Source organism: Hippocampus guttulatus, chromosome 3 (assembly GCF_054856545.1).
Source record: "Hippocampus guttulatus isolate MCC_2025c chromosome 3, RoL_Hgut_1.0, whole genome shotgun sequence".
Lineage (NCBI taxonomy): Eukaryota > Metazoa > Chordata > Actinopteri > Syngnathiformes > Syngnathidae > Hippocampus > Hippocampus guttulatus.
Genome location: NC_141263.1, coordinates 20,569,293 through 20,591,860, shown reverse-complemented (window position 1 = coordinate 20,591,860; position 22,568 = coordinate 20,569,293). Strand labels below are relative to the sequence as shown.

Here is a 22,568-nt window from a genome sequence, read left to right as displayed (position 1 = left end):
GGAAAAAAGGTATACATTCTATGTGAGACTTTTCTGTATTCAATTGATCACACATGTTGATTTTATTTTTTACTTTTATTTATTCAACTAGCAGACACTGCTTTGTTCTTCTGATGATATAAATGGAAGTTGTCTTTTCAATGTTTTATTTATTGAAGTTACTGTAAAGACACACACTTAAAACATTCATTCCAATTATTTTTGGAGGCGTCTATTTGAGGTGAGGCATTTATTTGTTGAAGTTATTGTAAACACACTCACTTTTAAAACAAAGGGCTGACATTTATTTTTGGAGGTGTCTATTTGAGGGGAGGCATTGATTTATTCAAGTGGGAAAAGTCAGGCTATCCATCCATTTTCCGTTCCACTTTATCCTCACAAGGGTCGCAGGAGGTGCCCGAGCCCATCCCAGCTGTCTTTGGGCAGTAGGCGGGGGTCACCCTGAACCGGTTGCCAGCCAATCGTAGGGCACACAGAGATGAACAACCATCCGCGCTCACACACACACCTAGGGACAGTTTGGTTCTAGGAACGTGGGAGGAAACCGGAGTACCCGGAGAAAACCCACGCAGGCCCGGGAGAACATGCAAACTCCACCGCCGGAGCCGGGATCGAACCCACGACCTCTGCACCGTGAGGTCGATGTGCTAACCACTCGACCACCGGGTCGCCGGGTATTAAATATTCAGATGGAAATTTACTATTGTTGATACCAGATGTTTTAAAATCAATTAAAGCCATGGCGGGAGCGGGAAGGGTGTTCACAAATCATTGTTAATAAGCATTTGTGTTCCTATTTTACTCGTAAGAGCTCATGGATAAACATACCCAAAGCCAAAGTTTTGGTTTATTCCGACTACTGGCATCCTCTTCGCTGGCATCGAAAACAACAGGTGGAGGAAAAACTCAAATAGGAATTCAATAATACAGGAGCATGATGATTAGCCTTGAACTATCGCAGACACCCCACTCAGATATTCAGCCTTAAAGGCTCCTAACGGAGGCAAGTAATGAATGACATTTAAATGTTAAATACATCTCTGTCTTATTGGCATTAATTAGGCGGATTAGAGGCAAATATCAGGAGGAGAATCCAATGTTTTTGGCATTTCTAGAGGTCTCGCAAATCAGACTGAGGTGCATTAGTCCTGCATTAGCCCATTACTCTTGACACACCAGCGTAATCTCTTCAGTCACAATAATGGGATAATTGCAAATTTGACACCCCGAATAACTGTCCCCGTGTTTGCCAGGGCGCTTAAAGGCTACGGCTTGCGCTATTTGATGCATTTCACGAGGCGCCGCCATAATGCTGGTCTATATGTCTTTTAAAAAAAAAAATCTATTGGTCTATTTCAGGTCAGTTTATTCAGTCATTCACAAAAGCTCAACCCATTCAAAGTATAACAAGCGCTCTTCACGTTGGTGCATTGTAAACATATGGGGGTGGCCTATTCAAATCAATTGCCTGTATATTGGAGGGGAGGCTTTGATTTCTGGAATCATAATCAAGAATGTGACAAGTGTTTTTGCACATCTTGCTGCTGTTTTGGTCAGTAATAAGTTCAAACGGGCTCAAACGTTCACAGAGGGAAGCCGCTTCGGCGATGACTTAAATCGGCTTAAAACTCTCCCGCAGTGGAACAGCCGCCCACCTGCAGATCCGCAGGGCTGCGCTTGTCCGCGAAATTACCAACAGCGGTTTTACCCACATCTGTTGCAAAGCCAGATTTAAGCCAGTCACACAAATAGGCCCTCTGTGTGAATGATAGCATTTATGAGATAATTACAGATTCCAAACATTAATTTATTTTTTTTGTGAAAGGAAGGCCTTAACGTGTCTTTAGTGGGTGACAGAGACTGATTGCAGGCCCAGAATTATTTGACGGATGGCCACAAGTCGAGGGAATATGGCGTGGAACTATCACGATTTGAGTTGACCGGCATGTCTTCTAGAAACTTTTCTCAATACTCGGAGACGGAAAAAGAGACTCGTTTATGCCGACAGTTGAATGCATGGATGTTGTGCACAAGCACATTTGATGAGCCGATTCACTCGCGTTGTTTGAATTAAGAAGTGAATTCTTTTGGAGAGAGCATCTGTCGCAAATTGATACTTTACAGCGGCCTCAATAACACCGCAGCTGCTCTGATATCTGCTTGCAAAATACATCGTTTAGAAGCTTTGAAACATGGTTTGCCTCGGCCTCTTACTCCCACCCTGTTATTCAAAATAAAACAAAGTCCTGATAGCCATTCAAAAGGTTCATACAGCAGCCCTCGCATCACTCAAAGTTGAATAAATGCTCAGTTTTAATTGCCACTTTTTTTTAACCATATGGATCCCCGACACAATCAATAAGCTGAGACTTAATGAAGATAGCCCAACCTGAGCAGTTGTGCCGAAATTGATTGTGCGTTAGAAAGAGAAAAAAAAAAGACCTTTCCATTCCATTGCAATTCATCTTTTTTTTGTGTGTGTGTTGATATACAACAAAAGTATACTTGAGACGGTCGAGGGGTTTTCGGAGGGAGGTGGGGACAGAGTGAAGGCTAATCAATACTCCTGACAACTTTTTTAAAGAATCATTGCGCATTTACCTTTGCTGGGATAAGATCAGCGTTAATCATCCAACATAAAGCGAGAGTCATTCTTTATTATGAAACTGGCACAATGTTCAGCGACTTGAAAAACACAATTACCGCCATTTTGGTTGTTTATCTCCTTTCCCCACCGACACTCTTAAACATTAGTATGCTCCACAGCGCACACTCCAAAGTAAGCCTTCATCCTTGTTATTTTTTTATTTTTATTTTTAGTACAACTTCATGAAAAAAAAATTAATAGCCAGCATCAGTCACTGAAAGCATCACATTTCTATGAAAAGCGCATTTTGCAGATGCCACGTCTGCTCTGTGGACAATCTGTCTTGCGGTAGAGATATCTACTGCGACATGGTGCTGTCAGTCAAAGTTCCGATAATTACAGCACCCTTGGTGGCACCACTTGTGTTTGAGGTCTGGTTTTTAATTTCTCAGGTTGATGACTGTTGTTGGGGGGAAAAGGTGAGGTGGATTATAGAATGTTATTTTTTTCATGGTAAGGAATCATTTGAGGTGAAGCATTTTTTCAATTGAATGACTGGCGATCTGTGTGCCCAGACTGTGTGTGTGTGTGTGTGGGGGGGGGGGGGGGCTTTGATTTGAAGTGCGGCATTTATTTCTCAACGTGGCTAACACAAATACTTTAGCCTTGTGGGAAAAACAGGAGGCATCTGTCGAGGCATTACATACTGTACACTTCTTCAGGTCGATGGCATACAAGCTGATTACGGTAATTGAAGTGTGGCGGTTACCAGCGGAGGCCACTTTACACTCGAAAGACAGCCAGATGGAATGTAATGCTGATTGCTTAGTGTTACATTTAAAGGCTGGATTTGCAATGCATGAAATTTTTGAATTGGCTTGTTTTAGGACTTTGTACTCATCTGGATTCTGTAATTCTCCTCGTTAAATGTCTCCAAACTTTTTTCCAATACGGGGTTGATTTATGACGCATCGCAGAATGGAGCTAAAAATAAACGAAAAGACAAAAATAATTCTCAAGATGATCCCTCAGAAAGAGGCAGATGAGGATCGTAGCAAGACTGAGCTTCTCCACGAAAGAGTCGCCCGGGGGCCCCACGTTGCCCTGAGCACTGCTCTGTACATGGGAAACATCGCAAATCAGCTCACATTTGCATTTGTATTTGCGCAGGCAACTATCCCGCACCTGTTTAAAGTGTCTTACAGCACTAAATGGAGAGTGGAGTATTTATGAGCTATAGAGACCATGATACCATGTGCCACTGAGCTGTATTCTTACTGCAATGGGTTTGGGAAATGGTGAAATTGCCACTGGTAACTGTGCACAAGATAAGCAGAGCTGCATTCACTTTTCAAATAGAAGCCACTTGCTTACCATACATACACTTGCACGCGACTGGTCCACCCCCTGAAAATTGACACATTTCAGCAAGACAAAAAAGTGTGTGCAATGTGCTGATTCTACATCCTTGGGATATTTTGAGGAAACTATGCCACAGCCTTATTAAGATACCTGGAATGTGTTTTAAATCACAAATGCTTATTTTCTTTTTTGCTTTATAAAGACATCTTATATTGCTATAAGTGCTGACAAACCTAATAGTGAGTCAAAACCGAATGCTGAAAATCAAAGTATGATGTCAATAGCTGGTTAGTGAGCATCTACGTGTTTATAGCACCATTAATGAACATACAGTAATCCCTCGTTTATCGCGGCTAATGGGGACCAAAACCACCCGCGATAAATGAAAATCCGTGAAGTAGCGTCCAATTAACATAAACAGGTAAAATATATATATATATATATATATATACTGTATATATATATTTTTTTTTTTAAAGTCCGCAAACGGTCCGCGAGAAGCTGCAAAACAACAGCGAGTCACATAGAGCAACATATACAGTACTGTATTCCATGTATATGTTAAAAAAAATGTTTTTTTTTAATATGTTTGAAAAAATCCGCGATGCACTGAACCCGCTATAAACGAACCGCGAAGTAGCGAGGGATCACTGTATATGGACTGTAAGCAACCTTATTGTAAAGCCAATAAGCACTGTTTTTAATTATAGGGTGGGGGGGTGAGTGTTGATCTCAGCAGAGGTCAAAAACAGAGACCTGATTACAGTCTATGCTGAGTGCAGAGTTCCTGGAGGGAGGCCCAGTGGGTCTTCCGAGCATGATGGGCTGGTCAATATGTTGGAGCCACATCCCAAAAGAAGCTCGGCGGCAAGAGCGAGAGTCTCACGGGAAAGCATCACACTTTTACTTTCTGCACAGCTCAACATTCCCCAGCCATATAGAGTGCTTTCTGCTCGTCTTGTTTCAAAACACTACATGAGTGATGATACTGCACGCAGACACGCAGGCACACGAGGTGTTTTTATATCTGCTTATCTACTAGTCGATCGCATCACTGTGATGGATTTGCACGAGAAAACATAAGCTGTGTCCATCCCTGAATCAATTTGCGACAGCAAGTCCCACGCTGAGCATGGGCATTGGTGTTCACGCTATTGTTAGCTTAAAGTGATCTGCCCTGAAATTGCAACAAGCATTGTTCAAGTGCAAAACACCCGCACGTTTAGGTTTCAGAGAAAAAGAGCGTCATCTTTTTGAGGTTTGATGTTTATTAAAGTGAATGACACACATTATTTTTCCGGCGATGAAAGGGGTACATTTTGTATTTGCGGTGCGGTGTTAATTCAAGGTGATTTTTCCCGGAATGGAGTAAATGGAGGCAACTATTTGAGGTGTGGCATCTATTCAATTGGATTACTTAATATATATACAGTATATATATTTTTTTATTCAAGTGGATGAGGATTCAAGTGAGTAGAGCCAATGGGCAAAGGTCTCAATTTACCAGTCGATTTTCGTTCCGACCCTCATCTATGGTCATGAGCTATGCGTCGTGACCGAAAGAACGAGATCCCGGATACAAGCGGCCGAAATGAGTTTTCTCCGCAGGGTGTCCGGGCTCTCCCTTAGAGATAAGGTGAGAAGCTCGGTCATCCGGGAGGGGCTCAGAGTCGAGCCGCTTCTCCTCCACATCGAGAGGAGACAGATGAGGTGGCTTGGGCATTTGATTCTGATGCCTCCTGAACGCCTCCCTGGTGAGGTGTTCCGGGCATGTCCCACCGGGAGGAGACCCCGAGGACGACCCAGGACACGCTGGAGAGACTATGTCACCTAGCTGGCCTGGGAACGCCTCGGGATCCCCCGGGGAGAGCTGGAAGAAGTAGCTAGGGAGAGGGAAGTCTGGGCTTCCCTGCTAAAGCTGCTGCCCCCGCGACCCGGCCCCGAATAAGCGGTAGAAGATGGATGGATGGATGGATGAGGATTTCTTGAAAAAAAATTTAAATGAAGGAAAAAAATCTGAAGAACATCGAAAAGCAAAAGAATGAACGTTTGATACTTAGTGAGGTCTTGCGCAATCTGCTGATAGCGTGAACAATAACAAGTGAAACGTGGATGGATTCTGCAACTTTAATGTTTGTCTTTACGAAATTTTGGTGGATTTACAAATCCTACGATGTTGGGCACATTCAACCTTGGTTATTTCTGTACTTCTGTTGACACAAACAGACAAAAGCACAGCAAAAATAACTTGTCTGAAGTCATGACTTCAACCACTAGTCTGAATTAAATCCCTTACAGAACGTATGATTCGAGGCTGACGAGATGGCAGGCTTGTTTTGTATTCAGCTCGGAAAACATTTAAGGCTTAAGGTGCCTTGTTCTTGTTGTCTTCTTTTCTCTGCGTCGAAAAGAGCACTGCGCTGGAGGCGCGACACCAAGCTTTAATTTAGGAATTTAATTTCCATATACAAAATGGGGTCAGGCGATGAAAAGCGAATTGACAAGACACAGCAGGCAGGTAATTGTCATTTTTTTCCCTCAAATGACTTTTAATGAGAAACAGCCCTTTGGCCCAGTTTTTTTGCGTTTTGGCTGAAAAAGCACTTTGATCGGTGCGTTGCTGCCGTTTGTGCGGCGAACGCCTTGCCGACCACCTTGTGCTTGCAGGCCTTTGAGATCTTAACACCAAATGACAAAACCAAAGAGCAATTCTCTGTAGACGTTAGCAAATTAGAATGCAGGAAGAAAAAAAAACACAGCCATGGGAAGCATGAATGTTTCTCATCAAATGGGTGAGGAAAATGGTTTACTTGGAGCAAGATAACAAGCGGTCCTTAAGATACTGAGTCATTGTAACAAAAAGTGCAAAATCAGCGGATCCTTCTTAATGTCCTGGAGATCTTAAAGTGTGAAGCTTCAACAAAATAACATGCCTTCAGTCAGCTAGGATAGGCTCTAGTTCACCCGTGACCTTAATGAGAACAAGCACAATTTAAAAAAAAAATGGGTGCACATATTTTGCACATCTGTTAGAATATGAGCCATCACCACATACTCGTCGACCTCATTTCAGCCAGTATCAAAGTTTGAACCTTGTCTTTTTGGAGAACTTTTTCTTGAAGGACGGTGGTAACATGAGCGTGTGAAAAACCTTCTCCAAAGGTTTCCCTGGAGCAACAGGGTGGATTAGTGGTTGACGTGGATGTGGATAGCATTTGACTTGAGCACACGGGGAGAATGTGTGACTCAATGTACAAATTTGGACATCCGTCATATTGCGAACCATCATTACACCTTGGTAGCCCCTCATTTCAGCCAGTGTGTCAGTTTCTGGTGCAAGTATCCGTCTCACATGGCACAAGAAGACGCCACTCAATTACCACAGTACTGACTGTGTTTGACTGTTTTCATTGCTGCATATTTGTGGTTTGGAAGTGTTTTTATATTGAAATGAATTATGACTTTACCACTGCAGTAGAATAGGTTCGTGATAGACAACAGCACATTCAGACATTCAGAAATTCAGGTGATGTTGCTACCATAGGAACGGAACTCTCATGTAAACTGACGACCATTTGTATTGTTCTTAGATGGAGTACGATCATCCATGCTCAAGTATACTGCTCCAAATGGCTAGCTGCCTTCAACAAGCTTGCAAGGCAATGTTTGACCGGGAGTGCATATGGCATCTAGGCATTTACAGTATATGCATGCAGTTAATGATCTCTGACCTATATGCTGTTGAGTTTTAACGGGGGACGGGGGAGATGGAACAGTACTCAAGTCGTAAGTTCCATACTCGCGAGGCAATGAAGTTCCGAGCCACGCTGAGGCGGAAAAAAAACAAAACAATTTCAGCTGTGTAAGTCCCATTCTCCCAATTGTTTGTTGTGAGTGCAGAATGTAAACAGACTGAATTGATTTGGGTTTAGCCCGGGACGTAATTGGCTGTTGGGTGAAGTTTTTTGAGCTGATGGGGCTGAGGAGTGTTCTTTTGTTTGGCTATGTGTCCTCTGCATACACCACATACACTGATCTGCAACCCACCGGCTTGGCGATGAAGTGCTATTTCTGCAAGTGAAAATGCAATTGATGCTTTTATTGTCATTATGATAACTCATATTCTTATGGTCTTCACAATTTGCACAAGATTTTTTTTGAGCTGTTGGGATAAACATGTCGAAATACCCGAACTCCCCATTCATGTCGTCATGATAATGAAAGACGTCTTTGCATTGACACACCCTGCAGGAGTGGGGATAGTATGAACAGAGACTGTTGACAATTGTCCTCTAATTCTTGATGTCTGCGGTATTTTAACGAATGCGGGTGACAGCCATGTTATAAAGACAACTGAAAATGTAGATAAAATACTAAACTTAATATATATATATATATATTTATGGAATAAACTAATCAATCTTGTTAGCATTAGCCAACCACACTCACAACTGCATACCCATTCAAACTGAGACAACGGCATTTCAATACAGTAGGTTCTATTACTTTGCAAAATCAGGACTTTTTTTTCGCAAAATAGGTTTCGATCAAAAAAATCTGTCTCAACACGAACTTTGGAACAAAGTAAGCGCATGCGTCACTGGGTAAGCACACCCAGAAATCTTCCAACTACATAGCGGGGTGCTTTTGCATTGTCCTTATTAATAATGTTGAATATAGCCACGAGAATGTCTCTCACAGTGAGTCAGTGTTCAGCTCTGCCCTGCATATTGGGTGAGGGTGGATTGTGGAGTGCGGGTGCGGGGGGGGGGGGGGGGGGGGGCTCATCGTGAGGGTGGTGAGAGTTGGAGAAGGAGAAGAAGAGGTCCCTGAAGATTGAAAGTGGCTCTTTGATTTTGGTCTCCCCGGGGCTATTTCTGGGTTCGGAACAAATTTGGTTTAGGGCCGAGCGTGTTCGTTTCAGCAGGGAGCTGCTAAACGTGGAAACATGTGGTAACTGGTGTCAGTCTCAAACGGGAGGTGTTAGCTAGCGAGCTTGCTGGCTGGCGTTTTGGCAAACAGGACGACTGATCCTGGACCAGCTGTTTTCAAAAGCGTCAACGCTGGGCCTTCAAACAATGCCGGCATTTAGCGTAGTGAGAAGATCATTCGCAGATCAAGTCATTTGATTAGCTACCGTTTTTTTTTTTGTGTAAGTCTCTTGATTTCTGGTAACAGCTGCCAGTAAGATGATATGCTATTCAACTGTGATTAATAAGAACTATAACAGGATGCTCGATTTGGGTTAATGGAAATACTTTTTTTTTTTTTGTCAGACTGCCCAAAACAAAAACAAAAAAAGATCGGCTGCTTCCAATATGTAATATATTACATACTATTCGTTACCTGCATTTGAAAGTGATACGTTTTTATCGTCCGTATATAGTGATTAATTTCATGTTTTCTTTAGCTGACACAAACTCAAAATCCTGACTGGATTTCCAACTTGAAAACAGAAATCTCTCTGCTTCCTCCATTGTTATCTTTGATGCCGTCGAAAGGTGACATCGCTCATAACGTGATATCACTTCCCGACACGGAAAGCTGATGAAACTGGATTATTTCCCTGAGATAAATAAATGTTAGATTCGATGTGACTGTTAATTATTCATTCTTAGAGTAACCCATCATCACTGGTGACAGCTGGGATGGGAACACGTTCCCAGACTAACTGTAATAACATTAGAGAAATGCATCGCACTATATTACTCTGCTACGTTGAAATGTAAAAATAAAAGTAACGCGTTATGCCCAACACTGCTGGCGACGAGTCCAGGGTTTTTACCCTAAGCGTCAGGTCAGCTGAGATAGGCTCCAGTTCAGTCGCGACTCAAATGAAGACAAGCCCCATAGAAAATGGATAGATTATAAAAATAAAAAAAGCTTTGAAATGCGGCCAAATCAGACGTGGACTAGAGTCTTGAGATCAATAGTGTTTGTACTTTTCAGTTCCTTTGTACTGTTAAAAAAAAGGTTATACACGGTCGATCTACGGAACACGGAGGGTGGGTAAAATGGCCGCAAATGCTGCCACTCGCAAATGAATAACTATGGATAGTTTTTGATTCACGACAGACTTCCGATGAATAATTAAATAATCCCCGCCCTGCGCGGTGGCCATTCTCATTAATAAAGCAGCAGGGTCGAGCGTAATGACAACTATTGAGAAAGCTAGCCTCAATCTATCCTGAGGCTTCCTGTCAGGGGGCAATGTCCTCCAATGCGCTGCATTCAGCCAGTGATAATTGCTCTTTCTTTATCGTCTTTTGACCTCATCTCATTTGGAGCTTTATTGTATTTGAGGAGTCCTGATTGCCTGCCCCGTGTTCATTTGTCTTGCGCCGAATACAGATGTGCTCCATCGAATGCGTCCGCATAATGGCCGTCATAACAGTCCATCATCCCTGCCCCCCACCCCTCCCTTTACATTCTTTTTTTCTTTTTAAATGCTTTGTCTTGCGTATCTTGACTTGGGGTTTATGACATTATTTCAATTTGCCAGCCTGGAAGGGTCCGATAAAGAGTAGTGTCTTCCATCGGATGTTTTCCATCTATTCTGCTGAAGTTAGTTGAAGCGAATATCTGAATGTCACACAATGTTCATATGTTTGTTGTTTATCATCCAGCCAAGGTTGATGCTGCAACTCAATGAGTGTTTTCTCCAGCGAAGTCGCCTCTCCTGCCAGCATGATTATTACAAATGGATCGCTTTATCGTGGGGTATTACCGTCCAATGTCCTTCCTTTATGTCCTTCTTATTGGACTCGTCACAAAGACTGTCATGCGATTCACGAGTGCGAGGGTACCGTATGTCACTCGAATTGACTTTCAACGACAGCCACGGCGGAAAAATTTGCACAAGGCGTGAGATTTACTCGCGCAGCAGCGGGGATAGGACAACACATGATAGTGAATATTAATGTCGTGCAGAAAGTGCAAAAGTAAGCGTTAGAGCAGTCACGTGCGGTGACGTTCATGTCTGATGAGGCACTACTGCTTTGGAGCCGGTTGTAAAAATAGGAACCCAAACTAAAAGATTAGCCTATATTGTACTAATTGGATGGTGGAAACTTTGACGATTCAACTGTGATTTATACATACCACTGTTTGATAGCATTGATGGGAATCAGTTATAACAGATACAGCAATGACAATTTTTTTTAAATAAAATAAAACAATAATGGTTGTCATATAGTGGCGGTGGAGGACGCCAAAAAGCAGGCAGGACGGAGGATGAGCTTGACAAAATGTATTAATCAAACACTGAGAAAACCAAATCCAAAACAAGCAAAGTCCAACAAACAACAAGAATTCAAAGTAACAACAAAAACCATGGCATAAGCAAAAAATATGACATGATAAACACAAACCAACAGAAGCAGCGAAAGCAACAAAACAGCAACAATGACCCGACAGCGAGTGATCGGGCCGGGAGTCCTTTTAAGAGAAAACCTACTAATGACATGATGACCAACAGGTGTGCTGATGTAGGAGGAGCCCTACAGAGCCACCTGTTGGTCCCAAACAAATCAACCGTGACAATGGTTATCAGAAAATATTCATAGTGATCAAACATTGGCACAAAAATAGAATTATCCACCATTCCTGCTATCTTGAAAACTGTAACCAGCAAAGTGGTGGCAAATCTACCTTACGGATCATTAATCCGATATTGTTTCTTTATGTGTGAATATTGACAACTCCTGTTGCTAGTGTCGTAGAGAGATCAAAGAAAATGCTGCCCAAATGAGTTTTGCCACTGCGTGAATAAGCTGTGGTTTAACTTCCCAACGCTAACGTCACTTTTCCTTCTTTAGACAAGAAACTTGTACTCTGCACTCTATTTTGGACCCAATTAAATCAGAATGTGACTAATCAACAAGCAATTCAACACAATCGACCGCATTCCTAATGGAACATCATCTACAATTCCACACTAACTTTTGTACAGTCGGCTTCTTTATTTTCCATTTAACTTGAGAAATCTTTGGAGTCCATGCTGATTGCCAAGAGGCAGATTTTAGTTTTCAACAGCCATCTAATTCAATAGGAAGGATGGAATTATAGTTGATATTCTCCTGCCAATCACTGATTTTTGGTCTTTGTCCGGGCTGCGTCCTTTTGTGTTCTGTTCAGCAAGAGGCTATTATGTTATTGGCTTGTGGATTGTGCCTTTATGCAGGATGGATTCAACAGTCAAAGCCCAGTCAGGCATTGCGCGGTTGTGCCAGCACATTCGAATGAATGTTTGTGTCACAATCGAGGAAATTAAATGCATGACAGTTTTTATGGGTGGCTTTTATGGGTGAAAACTGTGATTGCAGGAGTGGAAATCCAACGAAAGGAAGTGAGCCAAGAATGTTGCGGATACGTGCTACACTTCCCATCGACGGGCTACTGGGGGCGCACCAATGATTAATGTTTCATAGCAGATCATTCCGTAGGTTCGGCACGGAAGAGAATTAAACTTTGTGCTTTGAATTTTGGAAGAATTTAGGAGCTGCACATTTGGCACGGGTTGCTTATTAATGAGGCTGATGGATTCTGGCAAACAAGAAAGCAAGACCCTGTGCATGACCTCCTTTCAGACTATGAGGACAGCAAGGCCCTAAAGGGAAAATAATGGGTGAGGTCAAGGTCTGGCGAAAAAGGAAAATGATGGAATTAAAACCGCATCATGCTTGAATGTTAACCACAGCCAGGAGAAATTATTTGTTGAGCAACGCTCTTTTTATGCGTGTATATACTGCATGTATGTTAAAATGTTATTTAAACATTCCCAATTCAGTTATGAATTTTTTTTATGACTCTGGTTATTAAAATTGCTTGCATTGTTACGATAACATTTTCGTTAGGAACTTGACGAGAAAGGTGAGGATAGTTTCACTTTTGACAGCTTTTTAAAATATCACAATGGATTATGAGCCTTCACCCCTACCCAAAAGTTGGTACAGTCCCCTATAGAGCAAAGAGGTACGTTCCTGGTATTTTCTGACTGTGATACATTATCCATGTTTTTGCTTTGAATCATGTTTGATGAATTCATAACCCCCCCCCCCCCCCCTCCACCCGAGACTTGGCATATGATTTTTCCAAATGAATACACATTTCTACCGTTAATAACATCAATTAAATGATTTGTTTGCTGCCAGAAAGTCCTTGAGCTCATAAGTAGACCACAATATTTTCCACCTTGGCAGACTGAACCAAACTGTTTTCTCTGAGCTCTTATTCAACGTGATGAAAAGATTTACCCTGGACCATGTCATGTTAAAAGTGAAATAAAAAAATGACCTGGACTTTGCTAAAGCTTGAAATGCAATAAAAGTAGAGCGTACATTTGGAATTGGCTTCTTAAATGGCTACTGAACATTATGATTTCTCAGAGTCGATATGCAAGGCTATTACAGCTACAAGTTATTAAAAAAATAAAATAAAATTGAAACCTCATATTTTTATTCGAGTTGAGGCTTCAACTAAATGGTTTGATTGAAGGCTGGAAAAAGAAATGAGTGCACGTTGATAAAACTTGAAACAAGCAAAGTAAGTTTCACAGGCAGAATAATTCGCTGAATTGAATATTGATGTTAGAATGAAGATTTATTTTTTATTTTTTTTGCTTTGCTCTACGTATTATATTGAGCTTCTAAAACTGCCACAGTCAGGAAGGAATAATAGGTAACTGGAAAGGCCACATTTCTACAGTGTCATCTTTTGACTTCCCGAGAACATGGCAGTCCCACACCAGCTCCCTGAAGACCTTGTGGGTGATAATCAGTCATTACTGCTCCCTCGCCGAATTATTTATTTCGCTGCATTCGCGCGATTCATCATTTATTTATGTGACAGTTGTTATCTATTATGTTGTTCCCTTCACATGACCAAGAATGGGCGATTTTACGCAACATTAGCCATCCGGCATCTGACTGTGACTGTGTTTCCTCCGCCAATCTGCAATTGCACGGGCGGTTAATTGGAAGATATTGATACTGATAACACGGTGGCTAATGGCTGGCATCGTAAACATAAAATATTATCCAACATGAAACTGTATACAAAACTATTTCGGCCGGCAATATAAATCTAGTCTGTCATCGGCAATCTTTCAGGGGCAAGCTCAGTGTTTAAAACACACACCACAAATGCTGGTTATAATATCAGAAATGATGAAGTCATCATTTGATCTTCTCAAATGTTTACAGACTAACAGAGGTGGGCATCGTCAGTCCGTCAGTGAGCTTCTGTGGATCCAGTCCAGAAACAACCAACTGCGCATACATTCACATTCACATCTCTGACACCTGCATCTCGATACTCGACTGAAAGTCAAAGCGATCCTCCCGATATGTACAAACATGGATGCGTAGGCCGCTTTGAATCACAATGTTCCCCGAACATGAAAAAAAACAGCAAAGCAGAAAATACGGCGATGGTGGAGGAGGTGGCAATAATGTTGTTATTGAGAAGGCAAAATTGGAAGGAGCGTAACAAGCGGCAGTTGTGTGCGTACCACTTTTCACAGTTGGTACTGCTCCACTTTGCCCGTAAGCTTCCAGGGGAGGGTACACAAGTAGAGCATAAATGCGGTTTCAGAGAAAAGGATACCATAATTTATAATATTTTTCCCCACTATCGTGGTTCATATGAAGCCCTGCTGTCTAAGCGTGATTGAGACATTCCAGCAAAGTTAGGTTAGCGTCATCGTACTCCCTTAATGGGCGTTGAGACGAGAATGGTAATAGGCGTCAGGGGCTGGCAGTAGCACAAGGCGCGTGTTTGTTCATAAATATCTCCGGCCGGCATTACTCTGCTTGCTGTAGCACCATTATCATCAATCACGGCCTCTCCGTCCCACTTTAGAGCAGGCTCGCTGTGCGCCGTGCCCTTGCGCCTCCTACTACATAAGAGGTGGGAGTCTGAAAGAATGTGTGCAAAGGGATTGTGACGCGATGGCCTGGCAGCTTGGAAACATCTCTTTCAAAACCTCCCCAGCTTTTCTTTTGCACATTGCCTGCACCGACGTGGAGCTTTAGAGCATGTTTAAAGCATGTTTCCCTTCCTTCTTCTTCCTTGGAGACAGGTGAGAGGTTAATAACTGGAAGGACACGGAATGGGTTTAGAGGAGCTTCCATTCGTCTCTGTCTGCCCCGGCTGCTGTTATCGCTCTCTTTTGGAGGAGCCGAACAAGACGAGTTCCTAGCTGGGGGAAGATCCCGAAGAGATGACGAACGAGGGCCATTGTGTACTCTCTCACTTAGATTATCAGACACAAGACATTTTTTTTCTTCCACCTCGCGCCATTATTTCAAGTGACAGAACCTGATAAATGCCACACAATCTCTCTTTTGCCGCCTCCCTTTCAAACATCCTTGACACGCTGCATTTGCAAAACTACATGAATCTCGTTGATCCTGAACAAAATGCTTACATAACCATTGCGGTGCTAAGTGTTGGATCTTATCTAAGACCTTTTTTTTTTTCCTCACAGCCAGGCTTTAGTGCATCTCGTCGAGTTTTCGCACCAAGTTTACCCACCCTCTGTTAACTTGAACACACGAACAGTGTTTTGTAATTGCCTCATCGTTGATGAGGAGAAAAGGCACCCTCACGGTGGTACTAATCAACAATATCCTCCTGCTGCACAACAAAAAAGTCAGCTCCCGCATTCAAATCTTAATCACAATCTTCACACGGTGAGGAGCATGTTACGCTTAATTAAATGAACTCTTCCTCGGTAGCACACCCACTTAGAACCCACTTTCTCCCACAAGCTCTCAAAGCCCTAAAGCCGGATGTGTGTGTAATTATCAAGCTCACCTCCCGAAGTTCCTTGGCCACATCTTTCAGCTCTCTGAGAATTCCTTCCAGCTGGTCAATCACCATCTTCATGTGGCTGCGGATGCGTTCTCTCGAGCTGGGGGTCTCAGAGGTGTCCCGGGTCGGAGCTGTGCTGAGGGACATCCTTCACAAGGTGACGTGGGGCCAGTGGCCAACAGGCTGAGGGCGTGGGGGAGCCGAGTCGGGGTCCATGTCTTTGGCTACGAGGAGCCTCAGTGCTACTGATCCGAACAGGGGGCCCGGCCACGCAGGGAGACCTCAACATCTTAAAAGCACCTGGACGACCAAAACACCTTTCCTCGCTCCGCACACCAGGCACAGGGTCACTCTCTGGCAGCGATGGCGTCCGTCCAAAACCGGGGAGAAAGTGAGTGCAGGAGAAGTCAAACACGATAAATCCATGGAAAATAGAAGAGGCAAAAAAAAAAACATGTGCCGAAGCTGTAATAAAAAAAAATCTTACATAATCACACTGAGCCAACTCATCTCATGTGTCAGTGTGTACAACTCAAATGGTTCTGGAGGAGATGCTATTTAAAACACAGTTCTATACTTGGGAAAGAACTTTTCCCTTTTGCACTTGAAAAACATAGCAACATTGTACCATGCTGTAACAGTCCACACACACACTTTCCTAGAGAAAGATGAATGCAATTTTTTTGGATTAAATATGTTGACTTGCCGATGATTATGGGAAAAACGTGGATATTCCGTTTGACGTCAGAAGTCGTGTCAAAATAAACTTCAGATCCCCTTTTCTTTGCAGATGACAACTTAATCATGACATCTTTCAGTTGTTGTCAGGGAGAGGACAGATGGACCGATGCGGGTCTTTTCCTGGAGAATCCAATCCCCCTTCCCAATAGAAGGATTTATTCCAGGTGGCGTAGGATCTGGATGAATTAAATCCTAAACCTACGAAATTGCTCGTTGATTGAACAAGTTAAAAAAATATCACGGCGGATGAGAGACAGTTACAGGGGACTCTGAGTCAAATGAGCAACTGCTCCCAGAATCTGGGTGTCACTCGATGCCCACAACAGTCCAGAGGGGTGTGACCCCCCCCCCCTCTCTCTCTACACACACACAAAAGAGAAAGTGACTCTCCTCTATCTCCCTCAGTTGTTGCTAAGGGAACCAGGTCTGCCTCTCCTTGCCATGATTGGATAATTATTTTACTTCTTATCCGTGCTGTATGTGGTTTCCTATGCGGACTCTTCTTTCAGAGAGCCATCCAACAGGATGAGATAAATCCAAGCAAAGATTCCCGGTGGAGCCCCAGAGAATGAGAGATGTGATGCATTTCCCTCCAGATCCGGGGCAACGCCGCTGCCACGGGGCGCACCGGACAACCGCACATGGCACCTGGACAGACAGGGAAGGAGGGTGGAAAGGAAAGCAATCACTTATTCTCCCACTCTCTCTCTCGGCACCTTCAACATGCGACGGAGTGAACGGCGACGGATTGCGGAAGGGATTAACTCGGAGCTGGTGTCAGAAAGCATCACCACACACACACACACTGATTTACCTTTTCCGGGGATCACGTTACTGTTGCTGTGCCCCGAGTAAATTGTCTCTGCACATCCTTGGCATTCGGAGCCAGCCACAGACAGCATCTTGTCTTTTACACTTTCTCTACCACTCTCTCTCACTGGCACACACACACACACACGCGCACACACACAGTTTCCTCCCTTCCCCTACTTACTGTCTTGACAGAGAGAAGCCTCTATCTGCAGGGGTCTTTCACTCGCAGGCTCATCAGGAAGAGGAAGATGAAGCTATGGGGAGGACGGGCAGGAGGAGGCGAGAAAGAGCAAGCGGCAGTCTGTCGGATGAGCCCGAAGTGGCTGGAGAAGACGCCGCCGCCTCCGATCCTGTCAGCGCCGCCGCGAGCGTCACTCCAATAACCGCGCCGCTGAAAACGAGCCACCAGTCATCCCCCGCTGGCGTTCGCCTGCCGTCGCGAGGCAGCCGACAGACGGGCAAACCTGCGAAAAAAGGGAAGCTGGGCTCAGATGACAGCTTCTCCTCACTCGTCTATTCGCTTCGTCTCATCGCACTGACCACTGAGCCTCCCCGAACCACCTCCTCTCTCTCTCTCTCTCTCACTCTCTCTCTCTCTACCTCTCTCTTTCACTCACTCTCTCCCCCGCCTTCTGACACGCTTGCTCTTTCTCCCGTCTCTCTGCACCCTCGCCGTGTCCCCCCTGACTGCCGGATGGAGGCAAGCTGATGCCAGAGTTTATCGTGTGGCTCAGACTCCTGCCAGCACCACTCGGCTCTTCGCTTCCACTCGGCAGAGGAGGAGTCTGGCGCTTTTAAAGGCGCAGCTTCTCCGCCATCGCTCCTCTTCAGCCGGCATCGGACGCTCTCTCGCTTGCAACTCGTGAAGTTTTATCAAGTGTGTTGTGTCCTCAATAAATCGGGAGGAAGTCACGCCGCCAGGCACGCGGTCGCAAGATGTAGGGTGCGCACAATCTCCCCGTATGAAGGTTCAAGTACTTCGGACCTGGGAGCAGTGGGAGACAGGAAATGGCCCCTTGATTCTGAGGTTTAACTATCCTCCTCCTAGCCGTTTTGGAAGTTCAAAAGCAGGGGTTGGGAACTCTGGTTCCTCAAACGATCAGATCAACAGCAAGCTCTGTAGCAGACTCAAACGGTCATGATCAATTGAATCAGGTGTGGTGGAGTAGGGAGAGATCCAAAATAGGCAGGATATGGCTCTTGAGGAACCGGAGTTTCCTACCCCTGTTCCAAAGAGTGGCTTCTTGCTTACCTGGATTTTCTTTACTGCCAGGCTAGAGAGTCTCGAGGAGAAGGATTTCTAAAATGTATTGCTATACAAAACAGGTTGTTGTTTCTATTACTGGTGGATAGCAACTGCCACATTCCCAAAACATGCACGCTTTGCTAATTGAAGACGTTCCTTCTTCCATTCAACACGTTCTCGTTCGCTGTCTGTCGTGGAAGTTTGAGCGGGTTATCTCTCATCAGCCAGTAAAGTGGTTTCGAGGTGCAGAGTGCACAGAATTATTGCTGTGCATGACAGGTTGGTGTTTGATTACACCATTCGGGAGGTAGAAAACATCCTCTGGATTAGGACGTTTCACTCTGGCCAACACTCATGGCTGGACCTGTCATCGATGAAAACTTTTAGTACCTTTGAGAAAATATTTGTGGCCTTGGAAATGACCCACCGCAAAATCTGATTTAAAAATTACGATGCCCATGACCAGATATACTGTAGGGGGGTGGGGGGGGGGCATTAAAAGAAACATACAAGTAGGCAACCAATTTGGCTTGAAGGTGCCATTTGAAGAGATTTGGGCCAATTGTGGCCCATTCCTAAAAGAACTCATCCGAAGAAATGGACCCAGTTGGCACTAAATCTGAACTAGGTAAACTGCTATTCGGTCTATTAATTATTTTCCAACATCAACTCTGAAAGAAGTGGCACTGTAGAGCATGTAAGCACATCTTGTATGCCTGCCTCATTGTCAAAGTTGGTTCTGGGTTTAAATCTCAGGTGTGCAAGTTCTCCCCATGCTTACGTTTTTCTTATCTTTTATGTCACGTAGCAAGGTGGTGGTGGACCCCAAAAAGCAGGCAGGAGGGAGGAGCAGAGTGTATTTGAAGAATTGTATTTAAAACAAAGAAAACTAAATCCAAAACAAACAAAGTCCAAAGTATCAAACAAAAACTATGACTAAAGCTAAAACATAACAATGAACTAAACATGACAGAAACTAAGAGCAAACAGCAACACACATGACAGTAGCAATAAGCAAACACACATGACAGTAGCAAGAGCAAGAATGACCGGACACTGAGTGTTCGGGCTGGGAGTCCTTTTAAAGCCTTAATTAGTTATGACCAACAGGTGTGCAGCTGCCGAGGGAGCCCTACAGTGCCACCTGTTGGTCCCTAAACCAAATCATGACAGTACCCCTCAAGGGTCCCAGACGTCCCAAAGTTGTCCAAAAGGGTTGCCTCGCCGGGGAACAGGAACTAAAAGCGACGGCAACCCTTGCCTCGCCGCAGAACAAGAACACACGCGACGGCGACCTTCGCCTCGCCGAAATACAAGAACGATAAGCGACGGTGACCTTCACCTCGCCAGGGAACAGGAACAAAAGCGACGGCAATCCTTTTGGCTGGGCGTGGCCTGACGTGGACGGAGCTCGACGTAACGGGGGACATGGAACAGCCGGACGTGAACAGGGGCTCGGCCTGACGTGGGCGTGGACGTGGCACGGCTCGTCGTCGACGTGAATGCGACTCTGCTCCAACAGACACGTGACGAGCCTCGGCTCAACGTAGACGCGGACGGGGCTCGGCCCACCGTAGACGCGGCTTGACGAGACGAAACAGGACAGCCGCATCACCAGCGCTGCCTGAAAGGGGAAAGGGTGTCGGCTGCAGACGCGCTCCGCCAGGCACATGGTGGAATAGGGAACAGTCCTTAGTACCTGCGGGGTCCAGGTGGTCGGGTCATTCTGTCACGTAGCAAGGTGGTGGTGGACCCCAAAAAGCAGGCAGGAAGGAGGAGCAGAGTGTATTTGAAGAATTGTATTTAAAACAAAGAAAACTAAATCCAAAACAAACAAAGTCCAAAGTATCAAACAAAAACTATGACTAAAGCTAAAACATAACAATGAACTAAACATGACAGAAACTAAGAGCAAACAGCAACACACATGACAGTAGCAATAAGCAAACACACATGACAGTAGCAAGAGCAAGAATGACCCGACACTGAGTGTTCGGGCCGGGAGTCCTTTTAAAGCCTTAATTAGTTATGACCAACAGGTGTGCAGCTGCCGAGGGAGCCCTACAGTGCCACCTGTTGGTCCCTAAACCGAATCATGACATTTTACCCTCCAAGCATTCACTGAAGCCTGGAAATTGTCCAAAGGGGTGAGTATAAATGTCTGTCTGTCTATGTACACCGGTGACCAGTCCAAGGGTGCGCCCCACTTCTCACCCAAAATCAGCAAGGATTGAATTCAAGAACATGTGTGAACTCGGAAGGGTTAACAGTTTGAAAACGGATAGCTGGGACACCCAATAATAAATTCTAGAGCAATACACGCTACTTTCCAGCAGTCTTTGGGTTTGTTTGTTAGATAACCGAGCAGAACAGCCAGAGGCTCTGTGCATTGCTTAGCATAATTGCAAAGTGGGATTCAGGTTATGTGGGTTTTCCATGCAGATTAGTTTGGTCTGGTGTCCTAGAATCGCAGATGTGATGCCGATGCTGTCAGGCTAATTGGAGGGGGATTTCATATTTTGCACTCAATCAAATCGCTACCTAGGTTTTCTTTGATGAATAAATAATCAAGGCATCCTCACCCAAACAAAACTCAGATTCAAGGTTATGTTTGTCAAATGCATACAGCGTGTGATCGATCGAATTCTATTGGTTGTCGACAAAATGTCCTCTGTTTTTTCCCCACTCTACACGAGAGCAGCGTAACATTGCAGACAGGCTGCTCGTGTGACTCTCTGAGAGAAACAGGTGTCCTTGAGCATTTTTTCCTCCGCACCTTCACGGCACCCACAGAGGAGGCTGCGTTCTTTGCCGCTTTTATGACCTTTTTCTTTTTTGCTCCACATTGCAAAACCTTTTTTTTTTTTTTTTTGCTTTTCTTGCAATGTGTGTTGAGTGGAGCAACCCCTATTAGAGGGCGTTTATGACGAAAGACATCCCCGTGGAAAAGACCCAGGTGCACAGCACAGATAGCTTCACGCCAGTGACGGCTTCATGGGGGAAGGGAAATTGATTATTTCCCCCACGTAAAATCTTTTTATGTTAAGGTCATACAGTCTGGTGGGTTGTTTTTTTTTGTTTGTTTGTTTTTGCAAGGAATCTGGAGTGGGTCCAGAATAATATGGCTTCCACTTAATATTTCCTTGGAATATTTGTGCCGTGCCATTTTTTAATGGAATGTAATTTTTTTTTGTTGTTGTTGAATACGAGGCTCATAAATAGGCATAAAAGTGTCAAAAAAGACATTAGTGCACAAACACTGGGAACTGCTTTATTGGGAACCCATATAAAGCGGGTTTAGCCACATATAATTTTTAACATCCGAGCCGATTTTTCAAACGTGACACCCTGCACATGACAGGGAATAACACAGCATGTGAGCTCTCGCAGTTCTTTTAAGTGTCTTCTCCGCATCGCTAATTATGGTTGTCTTTTGAAACTTTTTGGATTTCTCAAGTCAAGAATAAGATATTTTAGTTCTTCACTTGATTTCAACCACTGCTGATTTTTAGCCATATAAAAAAAGGTATCAACTTAGTATACCTTTATTAAGATTTTTTTGTTTTTAAACGAAGATAATTGAAACAATTTGGATGAAGTCTCATTTTACAATACTTTACTGTCATCATTGCATTGCAGGGGGACTCTGGAATCAGCAGATATTCAAAGTAAAGTTACTCGGACTCGGAGTGCAAAAAAAAATGTGATCGGGCATCCCTATCAATAAACATAACTATAATGTTAATTGCAATGTCATTAAATCGAAAAAGTAATACACACACTCGCATGCACACAAATGCCAAGCAGTCAAAGATTTTTTTTTCCCCCTCAACATCTTGGTCCATTGCTTGTGGATCCACATATCGGTATATTTTCTGTCAATATCTCACGCTCCGCTGGTATCTCACTCGAACGATCATTATCTGTTTCTCTTTCCTGCTCTGCGACTCTCCCTGAAAAGCAGTCTACCAAGTCACCTGACTCTATATGGCGCCATTGACTCGC

At 44.0% G+C, this 22,568-nt stretch overlaps 1 protein-coding gene across 3 annotated transcripts in view; it reads right to left on the bottom strand.

The window, feature by feature from the left end:
• The window catches only part of insyn1 (inhibitory synaptic factor 1), a 75,185-nt gene extending 57,153 nt beyond the window's left edge, over window positions 1-18,032 (bottom strand). The window contains exons 1-3 of one of the 3 annotated variants that reach the window (XM_086107545.1): window positions 17,858-18,032; window positions 17,499-17,781; window positions 15,767-17,152 (exon numbers count right to left, since the gene is read on the bottom strand). In XM_086107545.1, the coding sequence (XP_085963671.1) occupies window positions 15,767-15,910 (144 nt within the window). In that variant the 5' untranslated portion in view covers window positions 15,911-17,152; window positions 17,499-17,781; window positions 17,858-18,032. Of the gene's footprint in view, window positions 1-15,766; window positions 17,153-17,318; window positions 17,466-17,498 lie in introns of those variants that run through there. The other 2 variants (XM_086107544.1, XM_086107546.1) reach the window with 2 other exon arrangements.
• Window positions 18,033-22,568: the final 4,536 nt, after the last annotated feature.